At 42.0% G+C, this 16731-nt stretch overlaps 1 protein-coding gene across 2 annotated transcripts in view; it reads left to right on the forward strand.

The window, feature by feature from the left end:
- Positions 1–16731, forward strand: part of LOC143988958 (adhesion G protein-coupled receptor F5-like) — a 285381-nt gene that overhangs the window by 219607 nt on the left and 49043 nt on the right. For both annotated transcript variants that reach the window (XM_077488916.1, XM_077488915.1), the window contains exons 4-8: positions 6949–7089; positions 7955–8113; positions 10006–10109; positions 12671–12729; positions 14671–14810. In XM_077488916.1, coding sequence (XP_077345042.1) covers positions 6949–7089; positions 7955–8113; positions 10006–10109; positions 12671–12729; positions 14671–14810 — 603 coding nt within the window. The remainder of the gene's footprint in view (positions 1–6948; positions 7090–7954; positions 8114–10005; positions 10110–12670; positions 12730–14670; positions 14811–16731) is intronic.

The following is a 16731-nucleotide window of genomic DNA, read 5'->3' on the forward strand; positions in this document are numbered from 1 at the left end:
TAGCTTAGAGAGGGGGAGGGCAAGGAGGAGGGAGGAGCAGAAGCTAGGCTAGGTCATCCTCGGCTATTAGTCTGTGTGGTTCTATTGATACACAAATGCATCAACCCGAAAGGACACCTTTGGAATGAGTTACAGTGGAGACTGCGAGCCAGGCCGTCTCATCCAACATTAGTGCCTGACCTCATAAATGTGTCAAACATTCCCATAGACACACAACCTTGTGGATAGCCTTCCCAGAAGAATTGAAGCTGTTATAGCTGCAAAGAATGGACCAACTCACTATTGAACCCTACGGACTAAGACTGGGATGCCATGTGCATGTAAAGACAGGTGTCCCAATACTTTTTATAATATAGTGTATACATAGTGTATCCACAATTGCTTCATTGATTTCATAAGCAATAAAGGGAACCTTTTTACTACATTTGGGAATTCATTTATGTAGTGGGGCTCAAAGAAATCTTTAAAACACAACTTCAGGAAATTTGAAAATCTTCTAACAAAAAGCCAGCACCACAATGAATATCCTTAGATTTAATAATGTTTTATCATCAAACCTGGTTAAAATCCAGCCTACTGCAAGAGTTAACTGTTTGCTTAGACTGGGGGAGAGTTTTTGCAATTTAACTCACCTGGTCATCCGCTCCCCTAGCAGATGGTGCTCCCTTATGTTCCAACAGTAGATGTTTCCTCAGCGTCAGGTCTATGGAACCTGCATCAGTCCTGATGACTTCAGGACCTTAGACCACTGGGGCATGAGGAAGAAGATGCCGAGGAGACCTGTATAGCAGTGTTAAGGATCGAGTAATTAGATCTTCTTTTCTATGTTCTGTAGACCAAAGCAAGCACTTAAAGTGTAACTTCACCCAAAAGGGGAAGTTCAGCTTGTCTGCCTCCTCCCCACGTTCTTTTTAGGTTTGGGCACTAGTTTTCACAGGTACCCGTTCCTACTTTCGGTCAGATCGCCAAGGCAATCTGATTGGAAGCTCAGCCTCCCTTCCTTCCGTGCAGCAATGCTTGTGCATGCGCAGTGGGTAGCCGGCTGTGAAGACGCAAGCACTCACAGCTGCCTTCCCAAAAGTAAACATGTCAGCTCCTGGACCTGAAGACGGTCGAAAAGCAGGCTCAGGTGAGGACTGCGCTAGATCTCTGGATAGTAGAAGTCAGCAACTACAGTATTTGTAGCTGCTGACTTATTTTTTGTTTGTAGGGTGAAGAACCGCTTTAACCCTTGCACTTTGGGTGCAGCCCCACTGCAGGGGATAATTATTAGGTTTCCTGGAGTTAGGTTTTATGGCATTCAAATGAAATTTAAATGACTCGATGGCATCATCAAATTCTCTATCAAATATTTTTTTTTGAATTTCATAAGAACATTCGAATGAACATCTAACAGTGTATAGCTAGCTTTAGAAATATTTAAAACAAGTGTAGTGTTATACATAAAGTGAAGCAGCTTAAAGTGGAAGTAAACCCATCGATCTAACAGTTTTAAAAAACAAGTTAAATTCCCGGCATGCCGGAAATGCTAACTGTCACATTGGTTGTGCTCTCAACCAAACTGTCAAACCAGTCAATGGCTGGTGTCATAACTGATCACATGTGCAGCTTCATGGCAGTTAAAGATTAAACGGAGGCCAAGATGGCAGCTTCCTTGGCTGAAAACAATAGGAGGGTTTACTTCCACTTTAACAGATATATGAACATTAGTCTAGAGGTCATGTGTGCACCAGGAGTCTAGTGTTCTGAAGAACAGCTTTGTAGTTGTAAAAAGCCAGGAGGATCAGCTGAAAAGATAAAAAAACAAAAAACAGCTTGTGTAGATCTAGATTAGCAAACAAAGCTGTTAGTCACACCTTAACCACTGAAAATGTTATAATCTTTCCTGTCTTCTCAGTCACATGCACGCGGTGCAATTGTCCTTCAGGGCTCTGGGTAAACAAAGCATTTATTGACGCTGTGTCTGATACTGTTACTATTTGCCAAGACATACACTACTGGCCAAAAGTTTTACAACACCCTTATTCCTCAGGCTTTATTAAAAATGTACACATTTGAATGTCCAATTATTCTCTTAAAATGTAAGAACACAACAGATGAACAATTGGAGATAAAAATTCAATCACTAAGTGGTTTCTTTAACAAAATTAGAAATAAAGAAGAATGATGGCAGGAAGAGACTAAGTGGTCCATCGAGTCTGCCTCCTTCTTCATTTTTTTGTTTTTTTAAAGCCTCCATCCTACTTGGAGCATACCCTCCAGTCTGACATCACATGTCATGTTTCTTCTAGTTGTGATGAAATTGTGTAGGCAGGTGAAGTCTACTTCACTGCAGGTGGCACTCTCACAGCGGCACTGTTGTTGGAGAGGGAGTCAAGTCATGGTTCCTCTATGGTTTCCTGGATCACTGGGGAAGTCCTATTGGATTCTGCCACCCCATGTGACTTTGGCAGCCTTCTTGGGTCAGTCAGAGCCTATTTAAGCCTGGCTCCTAGGTTTGGCATGAATTTTGCACGCGGGCAGCACAGGGAAAGGTACCCGCCTGAAAGGGACAACGTTAGCGGTAGTGAAAGGTTCCTGACAAGGAGAGAAAGTGTAGAGACTGACCCCTCTGGAGCCTTCCCGTTTGGGCACAAGATGGCTAGACCACATTCTATCCTCTTTATAGGTGCTGTCAGTCAGGCTGAGCATCGCTCCATTCACATTGCTGAAAACCATGCATGCACCCGGTTAGACGCTCTCCTCCCCCCCACCCCCCAGTTCTGTTGTGAACTTTTTGTGCATACTTCAAAACAAGTTCTTTATGGCATCCACCTGTGTGAATAATTACCACCGCAACATGCTGCACAGCACCTAGTAGAAACTTTTTGCTATAAGAAGGCTCTACTGAGCTTCAGATTGGCCTGGAGGAGGCCTTTTCGTTCCTTTTGGCCCTCCTCACTATACCGCCTGGTTGTACTTTTTGTCCTTATTTTGAAGTCCTTTTGGGAGGTACTGCATGTGGCTTGCCATGTAGTATGCCATGGGCACTGAGAGTCTTGAATCAGGCCATGCCATCTAGGGGTGTAACCAAAGCTGTTCTTCACTGATTATGAGAACGGGGGCATTTCAGGCAACACCGTATGGGAAATGCAGAGAAAAAAAAAAGCTAATGAAATATTAGGTCATTCATCTTAAAACATCAATCACACACATAGTTTGCTTTTACTCAAAGCTCCCTCCTTTCGTAACAGATCTTGGCTTTTCTTGCAGACCTTTATTTTCTCAGCAGAGTAAAAATGACTATTATGTATAACTCTAAACCGTCTGGTATCCATAGTGAGCACATGATTGTACGGGCCCTCCTGGCCTTGGCTTTCTAGGGCTGCAGCTGGTATCTGGTCTTGAAACAGATAGCAGAGCTGGTACAACCTCTCCCTTATAATCCCTGGACATAAATATGAAGCCTTAGATCAGATAGCTGAGTGATAAATAGGATGCTCTCTATCTTCTAAACTTTTGGAGGGTTAGACCGCCCAACAACAATACGGTGCCTTCTCATAATTCTCAGGGGCGTCAACAGTAAGATCTCCTTGTCAGAGCTTCCAACCCCTGCTATGGAGGCTCACCTCTCCTGCTGCATATTCTATGTTGTAAACTGAACTCAGAATTAAACAGGGAAGGTACGGCATTTAAAAATGGATTCAGTCTTCTAGTGGGATTGGAACTCAGGCGTGTAAACTATGCTGCTGGGGAGCCTGTGGCATGAAAAAAAAAGCCAGATAATGGTCCAACTTGATGGCATCTACCCAAAACTGAAATCCCAGTTCTGGGTGGACATGCCCATTAAGTATCTGTTCCAGCTTTCTGATTCACTTCTCTTCTGTGCTGCACCATGTGAATCCAATTCGGTGCTTTGAATTAATGACACAGATCAAGTATAAAAGGACTTTTCTCTATCTTACCTGATCTGCCTGCTGGCCCAGTCATGTAGCAGCCAGGCGACTAACAGATTCCTATATCTGTGCTATACAGTGTAGATGGACACATTTCATGCTGCAGCTATTGTATTGTGATAGTCGACCTCACTGGCTGTCAAATTACTTGAACAGAGCTTGCATTTGATTGGGTGCAGCTGCTGTTTGCCAACAGTTTTTTTTTAGCCTGGCCTGGACCCATCAATTTTTCAATTATGGCATGTCCATCAGGAGGCAGCCAAGAGGGCCACTCCCTGAGCCAATCTCAGCCAGATTATTAGGAGCGAGACAGAATTTGAACGGTGTATGGCCAGCTTAAGACTACTACAGGGCACCCCATTCTCCATTTCTAATTTTCAGGAGTAAACCAATTGCAATGTCTATTTAAAGGAAGAGTCATCAGAGAAATACATAGCCTGCCACTTAAAAAAAGCACATTGCCCTTTGGAGGACACCATGTGATCAAAGCTTGGTCATGTGGCCACTCAACTAAATTATTTCTCTCTTGAGACGAGAAGGATAAGGGGAGGATACAGGGATGTGATCACTTTGTTTAAATACATCATTAACATAAAATACATTCTAGCATCAAGGCAGGAAAGGGGAGATGCCATCTCTGGGAGTTTTTGTTGGCCAGGCTTTGGGAGGTACATAAATGGGCTATACCATTGTAAGGGCATTATTTAACTTTGACCAGAAAGGCATAGTTTGTTTTTATCGACTGGCTCTCCTTATCTGCATGAGAATTTTTTTGTAAATGTGAACTAACCCTTTAAATCTTAGTGCAAATAAAGAGAAAAAAAAAGGATCACAGACAATACTCAGTTCTTATTGTTGCAAGTGCACTAATAGTCCACAGTCAACTCAATGAATCTACAATAAGAGCTGTGACAATGTGGATTAAACCACTTTGTAAATGGGTGCAAGAAAAGGCTGGATATGTTTCTAAATGACCAGAGTATAACCAGTTATTATTAATAGTAGATTATAACATTGTATTCTTATTCTTGTTATTATTATAATATTTAATAATTATTAAATTACTATAACACATGATTTATATAATGCCAGCAGATTGTGCAGCACTTTACAATATACAAGGAAACAGTATGGTTACAATACAATTCAATACATGAGGACCATGCTCGTGAGAGCTTACAATCTTATGCCCTGTACAAACGGTCGGAAATTCTGACGGAAAAGGTCCGATCGGATTATATTGTCGGAAAATCCAACCGTGTGTGGGCCCTATCGGACTCTTTCCGTCTGAAAAAATTTGAGAGCAGGACCTCAAATTTTCAGACAACAAAATCTGATCGGACTTTTTCCGATCGTTTTGTAGAGAATTCCGATTGGACAAAGTGGCACTCACTCTCAGATCAAATTACGAGACCAAAGCTATTGGCTACTAGCCGCAACGTAGTCCCGTCGCAATGAACGAACATCACGCTCCGAACTATCGGATTTTCCGACAACTTTGTCCGACCGTGTGTATGCAACACCAGTTTCAGACAAAATCAGTCAGAAAAAATCAGACGGATTTTGTTGTCGGAATGTCCGACTGTGTGTACAAGGGCTAAAAGGTAGATTCAGGGAATTTCTGATTGCTTCAGTGATCAAGAAAGATTTTTTTCCCCCATTTGAACTAATTGTATCACCCATTATAAAGTTGTTTTTTTTTTTTTTCTCTGAATCATCTGCAGGATTACAGCTGAGGATAGCGGTCCTTAATATATTTATTTTTGTCCTTTGGTTGAACTTGATGGCTATGTATTTTTTTGTTTCTCAGCCTGACTAGCTATCTGTCTATATGACAAGCAATGTACGGCCTCAGAAAAATTACAAGCAAACAGAATGATTTATCTTATGTGATTTTTGATATTTTGACAGTATTAGTGGATTTTCCATTCCTAGAAGTCTGGGGAAATTAGTCTTTCTAAAGTAGGCAGCGCCACCTACAGGTCTTTTTGAGTAATGCATGCAGTACCTATCTTTTGGTTAAAATACACACTAACAAATGTATAAGGCCCCTTTCACACTAACGTCCCGTTCAGGCCCGCCTGTCAGTTTTTCAGGCGGACCTGAACGGGTGCTCCATAGAGCTCTATGGAGCGTCGGATGTCAGCGGTGACATGTCCGCTGACATCCGACCCGCTCCGATCCGAAAAAGTGTGACGGAGGAAAAAGCTATTTTTCCATCCGTCTGCGGATCGGATCGGATGACGACGGGCACTGCGGTCCGTCGTCACCCAATCTCCCATAGGGGAGAGCGGCGCTGTGACAGGTCCGTCCCTGCACAGTGTGCGGAGACAGACCTGTCATCTCCCTGCTCAGCGGGGATCGGCGGAGTGATCCCCGCTGAGCAAACGGACATCCACGGGGCGGATCAGAACTGATCCGCCCCATGTGAAAGGACCCTTAGGCGGGCCTGAACGGGACGTTAGTGTGAAAGGGGCCTAACTCTTTTTCTGATTGATGACTAATTTATTTTAGAATTTAGATCTCTGAACAAAAATGAACAAAACAAAAACAAGAATATAAAATTAATATATGGCAGCTTAGCAGTCCTTAGATGTGGTGGCTGCATTCATTTTCATTAGCTAGTCACTTCCTGTGAGTTGAAATGGAAGTATACAGCAATGTTATCTTATTTCTGGCAACTACTAATCCCACCAGTCTACTCTGCACATGAAGGATATAACCAATGGTAGACATGTTTGTAACCTGAGTGAGAACCATGGCTCCCTCCAAAGATTCAGTGGAGGATTGAGTGTAGCCAACCAGGATTGCAAGATCACCAGATGAAAATAAAGGGAAAGAAAATGGAAAATACAAAAGAATACAGCCACAAAATCTAAGGACTGGTAAACTGAAGCATATTATGTTTTTGGTTTTGGATTTAGATACACTTTAAATTCATTCATCTTAATTTGATGTATATGATTGGAAACACAACACTATGCTAATTGTTCCGTGTCTTTTTTCTTAATAGACTACATTCTGGATGTTGAGATTAGTATTCCTGACCCTTCAATGGCTATCCAAATAAAGCAGTACCTAGCCAATAATCTCACTTTTCCCTTGGCTCTGGGCACTGGAGACACTAATATCACAAGTATAAAAGTGACCACAGGTAAGTTATCAGCATGGTAAAATTTTAAGTAAATAGCCTTTGGTATTTTTTTTAAAAATATTATATTTTTCCAAATACGTTGTTATAAGTATTTTTAATTTAAATGTATTTTTCCCCCCAAAAAATATTTATTATAGAGCGCATATATGACACAGGTAGCAAAGCATGTTAGAGTTTCTAAAAAAGTACATCATTACCTGCATGTTTATTGGTGCCCTGTGTATAACTTATAAGCCAAGCAGGGGCCCCGCATTTTTTTTTACATACCTCTAAAGTATAACTAAAGGCAAAACTTTTTTTAGTTTTGGATAGAGTGGAGAGGTATTGGAACTGTTGGGTCTTTATTGATTTTTGTGCCCACATTAGGGAGATTCACTCTCTATTTGTCTAGTTTACCATTATCATGGGAAAAAGAAGTGAAACGAAATTCCAAATATTGGGTTGTCACCAGAACAGGAATAAAGAGGAAATCTTCCAATGGGGACATTATTTCTGGTGACACCCTGGAATTCCCTCATTATGGATGGATTACCTCTCACTCCCTGTTTTGGCTATAGGACAGGAAGTGAAGGGAAATTGCCCCAATGGAAACAGATGGCAAAAACTGTCAGGGGTTATAAAACCCACCCTTACTCTATGCAAGGAAAATACTTTGCCTTTAGTTTTGATGTAGGTCATATCTGGAAAGAAAAAAAAAAACCTTAGCAGAAAGAGCTAGGAATGGTCATACCATGCTGGATTGTACTGAACTTCTCCAGCTCAATGTGCCAGGGTTGAATTATTTGAGTTCTGCATGCAAAGTCTAGCTGAACAACATGACGATTCACTTTTCTGACACCTTGTGTATTCCTGTACTTCCCCTTAGCTTGTAACCAAACAGGATCAGTGGTGCAGTGTTCCTGTGAGAGAGGGTATATGTGGTCATCTGATGTGTGTGCCATGTACGCTCCATGTTCCGGTGTCAGTGACTGCAGTTGCATCAAGAGCTCAACATTTCCAACTCAGTTCTGCCAGCCCCAAACAGGTGAGGGATCAACAGTATGTGTCTTGTGTATGTATGAATTGTTACCTTGAGAATTTTAATAGAAGAAATTGGCTTAGTAATTGGTACACCTACCTTGCAACATGGGGGCCCTTAATCTCAACTTAAAAAAAGCGAATGAGTGTGAAACCCGTTGTCATGGTAACAGGGACGCATGCGTTCCACACTGGCCACATCAGCTTCCTTCTTCGGTTACTATGCTACCGCCCAGGGCTCCAGTGACACCATCCACACACGCCGGTGGGTCCAGCTTGGACACACCTACTGCTTGTTGCACCTTGCAGCCATAGTGGTTGGCGCTTCCCCATGGCTTTCCTCGTTTTGGATACAGTGATCCATCAGTACCAGAGCCAACTTCAAAGTCAGTGTGGTAACGTTGCAACTATATGCTTTATGGATTATGTACTGCTTTTAACTATTTTATGAATAAATCCCCAGCAAGTTCACCGGGCATACAGGTTGGATCATTGCAGACACTTTTCATAATAAATCACTTCAACATCTGAGTGCTGTCAGCCTTGTTTGTTCTTAGTTTGAATCCCACCCAGGTCACTATCTGCATGGAGTTTGCATACTCTCCCTGTGCTTGCGTGGGTTTCCTCTGGGTACTCCTGTGTCCTCCCAAACGCCAAAACATGCTTTTAGGTAATTGGCTCCACTGTAACCTGGCCCATGTATGTGTGTATAAATTGGCTATGCACATGTGTTATCACATTCTGCATACAAATTCCAAGGGTTGAGGAAAGACCTGCCAAACCCCCTTTATAAAATTTAGGATTTTCTGAATATCCAGAAATCCTGAAAAAGCATTTCAAGTTCAGTCGCCACTGAAAGGATATATACATACATGGTAAGAGTCATAGTAGCTGCAATAACAGTTGAGTGGCTCAAAAGCCATGGGACCTATCTTATGCTGTTTTGTCCATTCCTCTCCTAGCTAGTCACCTCTGTTGGACAGTCTCCAACCTGCTGTCCTTTTTAGGACTTAAGCTGAATTGCATTTTAGCATAATCTGAGATCAGAGCTACTGCAACAGGGGATAGAGTGTGCACACAAAGGGATTTGAATGGGGGAAAGAGCACACTCCTGTGATTATGGGGGTGATAATTAGTAGCTTGAAGTGTCTTAGCAATGTGCTAGCAACATAGCAGGACAGGAGGCATCTTGGGGAGTTTTTTGGCCCAACTTCGATAGGTACGTAAGTGGCCTACACCTATAACAAGGGAATTATTCAACTTTGGTAAAAGCTGCACCTTACCTCCATAATCAGTTTTTGGTAAAAGCAAACTAATCCTTTACTAATTACATTGACTTCTGTTCAAAAGAAAATTGGATGAAAGTTGTCACTTCACTTGCTACATGCTTGTTCACAGGCAGCGGCTTCATAAAATCTTGAAGCCACAGAATCACCATCCCAACCAAGCCAGCCACTAGAGGTCAGTTATAGTAGCCTACATACAACCTACAGCTGCTGGAGAGTTTTCCTGATGGCTGCCCTTTCATTGTACTGCAAAAAAGCACAAACCCATCTAGTTCAACCAATAGAACCAATAACTTATGTCAAGTTCATCACCTAGAGTTTCTAACTACCTTTGTGCCCTGATGAAAGGGACACTGTTGAGCCCCTGAAATGTGTTGGCCTTATACACAGACTCTGCTTACTTGTTTCATTTAACACTACTGTGTAGCACTTAGGTCCTTATCTATTTCTACATACAACCTACTCGATAAGTTTCATTCTGCACGGAGCAACATAAGGGTATTTTTTCTGTTGTTTTTATAATGTTATGGCTGCAATACTGTTTACTTCCGTATAGGACCCAGTATCATCCAGGACCATGCTAGTTTGACATGATGTATGCTTTATTCTACAGTTGCCACAAAAATGAGCCTCACAATCCTGAAAGAATTTACAGCTGATTTTCTGAACACAACTTCATCCGCATATCAAGACTGCAAAAACATTCTGGAAAGTTCGGTAGGTTTCAATATGCAGGTGACAAGAATACAGGTGGTCCACAGGTTACAAACAAGATAGGGTCTGTATGTTTGTTTTTAAGTTGAATCTGTTTGTAAGTCGGAACAGGCACATTTTTTAAGTGTAGCTCCAGCCAAAAATTATTTTTTGAAGCTTTTTGGACAGCATAGGGAAGGGTTAACACCCCTGTAATGTTTGTTTTGCTGTCTGTGCCCCTGTTCAGAAGATTTCACCTCACCTTTTTCCTGTCCCAATGATAATTGGATTTGGAAAATTTTGGGTTGTGGTGGAAACAAGCTTTGGTGATAAAGCATCAGTGGAGACATCTTTTTCCCATAATAACTGTTATGCCCTGTACACGCGGTCAGACTTTCTGACGGAAAAAGTCCTTTCGGATTGTGTTGTTGAAAAATCAGATCATGTGTGGGCTCCAACGGACTTTTTCTGTCGGAATTTCCAACACACAAAGTTTGAGAGCTGGATCTAAAATTTTCTGACAACAAAATCCGATCGTTTAAATTCCAAGTAGACAATTCCGACGCACAAAGTGCCACGCATGCTTAGAATAAATTAAGAGACCACAGCTATTGGCTACTTGGCCGTTTATAGTCCCGTCGTACGTGTTGTACGTCACCGCGTACAGAGTGATTGGATTTCCCGACAACTTTGTGCCATAGTGTGTATGTCATGTGTATGTGTGTATGTGAATGTCCGACCGTGTGTACAGGGCATAACAGGAGTGAATTTCCCTTCCTAGCGGTAGATTTCCTCTCACTCCCTCCGTTTGTAAGTAGGAGTCGTTTGTAAGTCAGATGCTTGTAACTAGGGGAGGGGACCGCCTGTATGTATAAAATGACACATTACACTGAATTTCTATATGGACTCAATTATAGACATTAATGCCGCGTACACACGATTGGACTTTCTGGCAGACTTGGTCCGGCGGACCGGAATGCGTCGGACAATTCGATCATGTGTGGGCTCCAGCGGACTTTTTTTCCCCAAAAGTCAAACGGACCTAGAAATAAAACATGTTTCAAATCTATGCGACGGACTAAAAATTGGGAAAACCGTTTGTCTGTGACTTGGCTCGGGTGCCCCTCATAGCAAGCTGCTTGCTGTGGGGGCACTCAACAGGAGGGAAGGGCAAGAAGAGTCGAATAGGGACCTGAGAAGAAGAGGATCTGAGCTGCTTTGTACAAAATCACTGCACACAGCAGGTAAGTATAAGGGCCGGTTCACACTGCGGGCGATGCGAGGCGACACCGACTTGCCTCGCCACGACCTGCCGCGACCTCAGCGGCGATTTGCAAATGACTTCTGTATAGAAGTCAATGCAAGTCGCCCCGAGGTCGCCCAGAAGTAGTACAGGAACCTTTTTTCTGAGTCGGAGCGACTCGAGTCGCTCCTCTCAGAACGATTCCATTGTACAGAACGGGGGCGACTTGTCAGATTGCGGCGAGGCAAGTCGTGTCGCCTCGCATCGCCCGCAGTGTGAACCGGCCCTTACATGTTTGTTATTTTTAAAGCAAAAAAACAAGACTTTAAATCACTTTAATTATTTTTATATTTTAGCTAAATAATGGACTTTGAAATTGAAAAAAAGGTTTAATGTCTGTTATTTCAGATATATTTTTTTCCTTTTGAGTGGCGTAGAGAGAGACTATGTTGAGGAGGAACTGCAGTCTGCTCACATAATTTGTAATAAAAACATCTTTGCTATTCTGAAGCTTCCCTCCAACCACTTTGCTTATTATTTTGTATATACTGTGATTCTGTACTTGCCAAATATGCTGCAGAACTCTCCCTCCACTGAGTCTGGCTGCATCTATTTTAAATGTGGGCAGCTGAAACTGCTGCCTGTTTACTTCCTGGATTTACACAGATGCACACCTCCAGCTCTGCAGCCCTCATTGGCCCTCTTATGACCCCCCCCCCCCCCGGCAAACTCTCACCAGAGTGAGAGAGAGCTGTAGATGATGTCATGAACCTAGGCTAATAACCAAACAAGAAAGTGAAAAGTGGTCTTTATAAGGTATTTACTGGCAGAAAAAAATGTTTTACTATCTAAAGTTAAAACAACAAGGGCAGAAGATTTAATAGCTAAAATGTTTCAAAAATGACCGAAGTTCCGCTTTAAGTTTCTATTGCGGTCTGTGTCACCACTGGGGAGAACCACCCCCTCTGTTTGTCCTGGTGACCACTCTTACCAGAACATAAAGTGATGGGAAATCCAGAAGTTTATAGTTGTCACAGAAGTTGAGGGAAACCTTTCATTTGATTAACCTGTTCTGGTGACAACTAAATAGGGGATTTGCCCTCACTTCAGAGAGTTTCCATCTCAATGGTTTCTGTGTCTCTGGGACAGGAGGGAAAGGAAAAAAATATGATAGGAGTTCTTAGTTCCTCCACACTACATCTACATCCCTACTTCCCTAAGACATTCACTATTCACCCTCCAAAAAAATAGCTTTAGATCTACTGTAAAACATTAAAACATTAAACAATATCCATATCTATGTTGTTCCTAATCCCATATCTACATTTTGTTTGTTCTCCAGTTCAATAAATCTTATCAATCGCTTCCTGGCTTCCAGTCAGCCAAACTTAACGGTTTCAGGTAAGAAATTGTTATGAGTATGTAGTGCTCCAATGTTCTCTAGTTCTTGGTATTGAGACTTATAGGAAACACACTAATGCACTACAACAGACAGCAAACACAAAGACAATTGCTACAGTATTGCTCAATAGAGCTTGCAATTCAATAAGGAATAGGGAATGATATGTGAAACCTTGAGCAGGATGGACCAGTATCTTTAATAGCCTGTGCCAACTGGTTTCAGTAGCTCAAAGCCACATGCTTTTCACATTGGTTTAAGGTGCTTCTGAGGTGCAATGGACCTGCTTCAAATTGCTTCTGCATTTCCATAATATGGACACAGAAGTAGACATGTGCAATTCATTACAATACGAATATAAATTACATTTTTTTGGGGTTATTCAGAGATTTGAATGTACCTGTGGTCACCAGGTGACATCATCAGGAGGCTTTGCCCCTTGATTATTTAAGTACTGTCACATGGCGAAGCTGTCACACAATTGGAGCCTTCATTGGATGCAGAGATCTTTTTTTCCCTTTTTTTTGGGGGGGGGGGGGGGGGGGGGGGTCGGCGGCTGGCGTTTATCGTTATTATCGACGGATCTACTTCAGGGGACATTTATTCTTTGTTTTTTATTTAATGAAAGACTTGTCAAAAATTGCCTTCTGTCTTTTTTTACACTACACTTTTTTTTGGGTGAATGAGTAGGGGTCCTATGTACCCCATACTCATTCACATGGGGGGGCAAGATCTTGGTGCCATTTATTAAAGGGGGCTTCCAGATTCTGATAAGTCACCCCCCCCCACACCCCAACAACCACTGGGCCAGGGTTGGGAGGAAAAGGTCCTTGTAACCATCAACATAGGCATAAGGTGCTTTGGAGGGGGGCATGTTGAGGGCTTGTGGCCTGGTATGGTTCGGAGCGGGGGTGGCACTCGCTCATCCCCTCCTTTCCTGCTATCTTGGATAATATTCTGGTATGGACTTTGGGGGGGACCTACGCCATTTCTTTTTAAAAAATTTACGTGGGGTTCCCTTAAAATCCACACTAGATTTGAGGGCCTGGTATGGATCGGGGGGGGGGGGGACTCCACGCTGTTTTTTCTGAATTTTTTATATTTTACAACTACTAGTGTTACTGTGGATTAAAGGTATACATTTTAATTTATTTTATAATTTGTTGCTTCTAGAACAATACTGAAATTATGATTCTGATTTAAAAGTTTTTGCAAGTGAAATACAGTTTGTTTGTTTCTGTTTCTGTTTGCATATTTGTAAATATTAATGTGTAAAAAAATAGAAAAGAAAAAAAAGACAGTCAATAGTAAAATAATGGCTAAAAGCAGTCGTGAAAAGAGTTCATGTTGAAGGAGCAAGCTTTATTTATTTTATTTTATTTTTTTAGCACATGAAGTAACGAGTCAAAATTTTACTTTTTTCTGCAGCACAAAAAATAAAAATGGTCGTTATTGTTAACAAACATTTACTTTAAAGGAGAGTTCCACTTTTGCAGCCGAATTGGCTACTTTATTTTTTAACAAAAAAAAAGGCAGCTTACCTGCTGTTTTCTGAAATTCAAGCAAGGAAAAATTCTACTAAGTCCACTTTATTATGAGGGGCTGGAAACTGAGCAGCTGTCATAGCCCAGCTATTGAACTAGTTGACAAATGCTTGCAGTCAGCCACGGAACCTTCTCTGCAGAAACATAAAAAAGTAAGAAGATATAGTTAAAAAAAAATATGCTGTGTGAATATTAAAACATAACAGGCATGTAGTGGAGTTTTCTCAAATGTAACTGCAAATGTGCAAAACACTTTGTGTTGGTTTAGCCGTAGATTATAAGGGAAATAATCCTTACTGTTTCCTAGACTCTGCAAGAGAAAAATAAAAACAAAAATGTTTTGACGTGATGGATTTCGGCTTTAGTTTTTGCACACTGTAATCTTTTTTTAAATTTCAGACCTGGAAGCATTGTTGCCGATTACACTGTGGTCTCTGAGCCTACCACTACGGATGTACTTAGCACTGCCAATTCGAATTTAAAAACAGAGTTAGCCACCACTGCCTACGGAGTAGATTCTATTACACAAAGGGTTGAAGGTAAGACATTTTATTTACTTAGTTCCATAAAATGTTGGCTGAAGGATGTTGTGAGCGAATAGTACAACATCCATTCCTGATTTCTTCTGTGACTAACAAAACAATAAGTGATGCTGATTCTGTCACTTTCAATTTCGAAAATGTCATTCCCTGTGCTTAATTAGCTGAATTGGACAGCAGGGGAGAAATCGGGGTCTAATAGTTACTTGTTACATTTTTTTTTTTAAGTGAAAAAAAAATATATATATATACATATATGAATTAAATAAAATAATAAAACAAATTTTAACCACTTGAAGACCAAGCCTGTTCTGGAACTTTTTGTTTACAAGTTTAAATCAGTATTTTTTTGCTAGAAAATCACTTAGAACACCCAGACATTTTATATATATATATATATATATATATATATATATATATATATATTTTTAGCAGAGACCCTAGAGAATAAAATGGCGATCGTTGCAATATTTTATGTCACACTGCATCTGTGCAGCAGTCTTTCAAATGCAATTTTTTGGGGAAAAAATTTGCTTTAATGCATTAAAAAAAACACTAAAGTTAGCCCGATGTTTTATATAATACAAAAGATAATCTTATGCTGAATAAATAGATACCTAACAACATGCCATGCTTCAAAATTGCGTACGCTCATGGAATGGCGACAAATTACAGTACATAGGTAAAAAAAGTTTACGGGCTACCTGTTTAGAGTTTACAGAGGAGGTGTAGTGCTAGAATTATTGCTCTAATGTTTATGGCGATACTTCACATGTGTGGTTTGAACACTGTTTACATATGCGAGCGCGACTTACGTATGTGCTTGCTTCTGCGTGCGAGCATGGGGGGATGGGGCACATTATTTTTATTTTTTTCTTATTTATTTTACTTTTTATTTTTACACTGTCCCTTTCATTTTTTTTTTTATTCCTATTACAAGGAATGTAAACATCTCTTATAATAGAAATAAGCCTGACTGGTCCGCTTTATTGAAATATCTGAGGTTAAAAAAAAAAAAAAAACTCATTTACCTTTAACCACTTGGGATCCGCGCTATTGCAAAATGACGGCAATAGCGCGGACCCACATTTCCGGGACTACGTCTATTGACGTAGTCCCGGTTACGAGCGGCCTGCGCGCCCCCTGAGGGGCGCGCGTGGCGCGCTCTGTGATCGGCGAGTCCGTGAGACTCGCCTGATCACCGATCCGTGTAAGGGGTCGATCCCGACCCCTTATCACGTGATCAGCTGTCAGCCAATGACAGCTGATCATGTGATAAAACGGAGCCGGTAATCGGCTAGTATTCCTCCTCGCGCTGACAGCACGAGGAGAAAAAAAAAAAGCCGATCGCCGGCGGCCGTGTTCGGGACATCAGTCCCGATCACGGCCAGCAATTTAAACGGACACCTGCCCCCTGCCAGTGCCCACCTGCCACCCGCAGTGCCATCCTGCTAATAAAGTAAGTGCCCCCCTGTCAGTGCCACCCAGCAGTGCCCATAGTGCCCACAGTGCCACCCAGCAGTGCCCACAGTGCCACCCAGCAGTGCCCACAGTGCCACCCACAGTGCCACCCAGCAGTGCCACCCAAAATCTGCCTCAAAGGTGCTGCACCCCAGTGCCGCCCATCAGTGCCCAGCAGTGCCGCCCATCAGTGCCCAGCAGTGCCACCTATCAGAGCCACCTATCAGTGCCACCTATCAGTGCCCATCAGTCCCATCTATCTGTGGTACCTATCAGTGCCCATCCGTGCCACCCATCCGTGCCACTTATCCGTGCCACCCATCCGTGCCATCTTATCTGTGCCCATCTTTGCCCATCAGTGCCGCCTTATCTGTGCCCATCGGTGCCGCCTTATCTGTGCCTATTAGTGCCGCCTTAACTATGCCTATCAGTGCCCACCAGTGCAGCCTATCAGTGCCCA

The sequence above is a fragment of the Lithobates pipiens genome, unplaced genomic scaffold (genome assembly GCF_037356315.1).
Source record: "Lithobates pipiens isolate NorthernLeopardFrog02 unplaced genomic scaffold, aLitPip1_a1.2 Scaffold_18, whole genome shotgun sequence".
Classification (NCBI taxonomy): domain Eukaryota; kingdom Metazoa; phylum Chordata; class Amphibia; order Anura; family Ranidae; genus Lithobates; species Lithobates pipiens.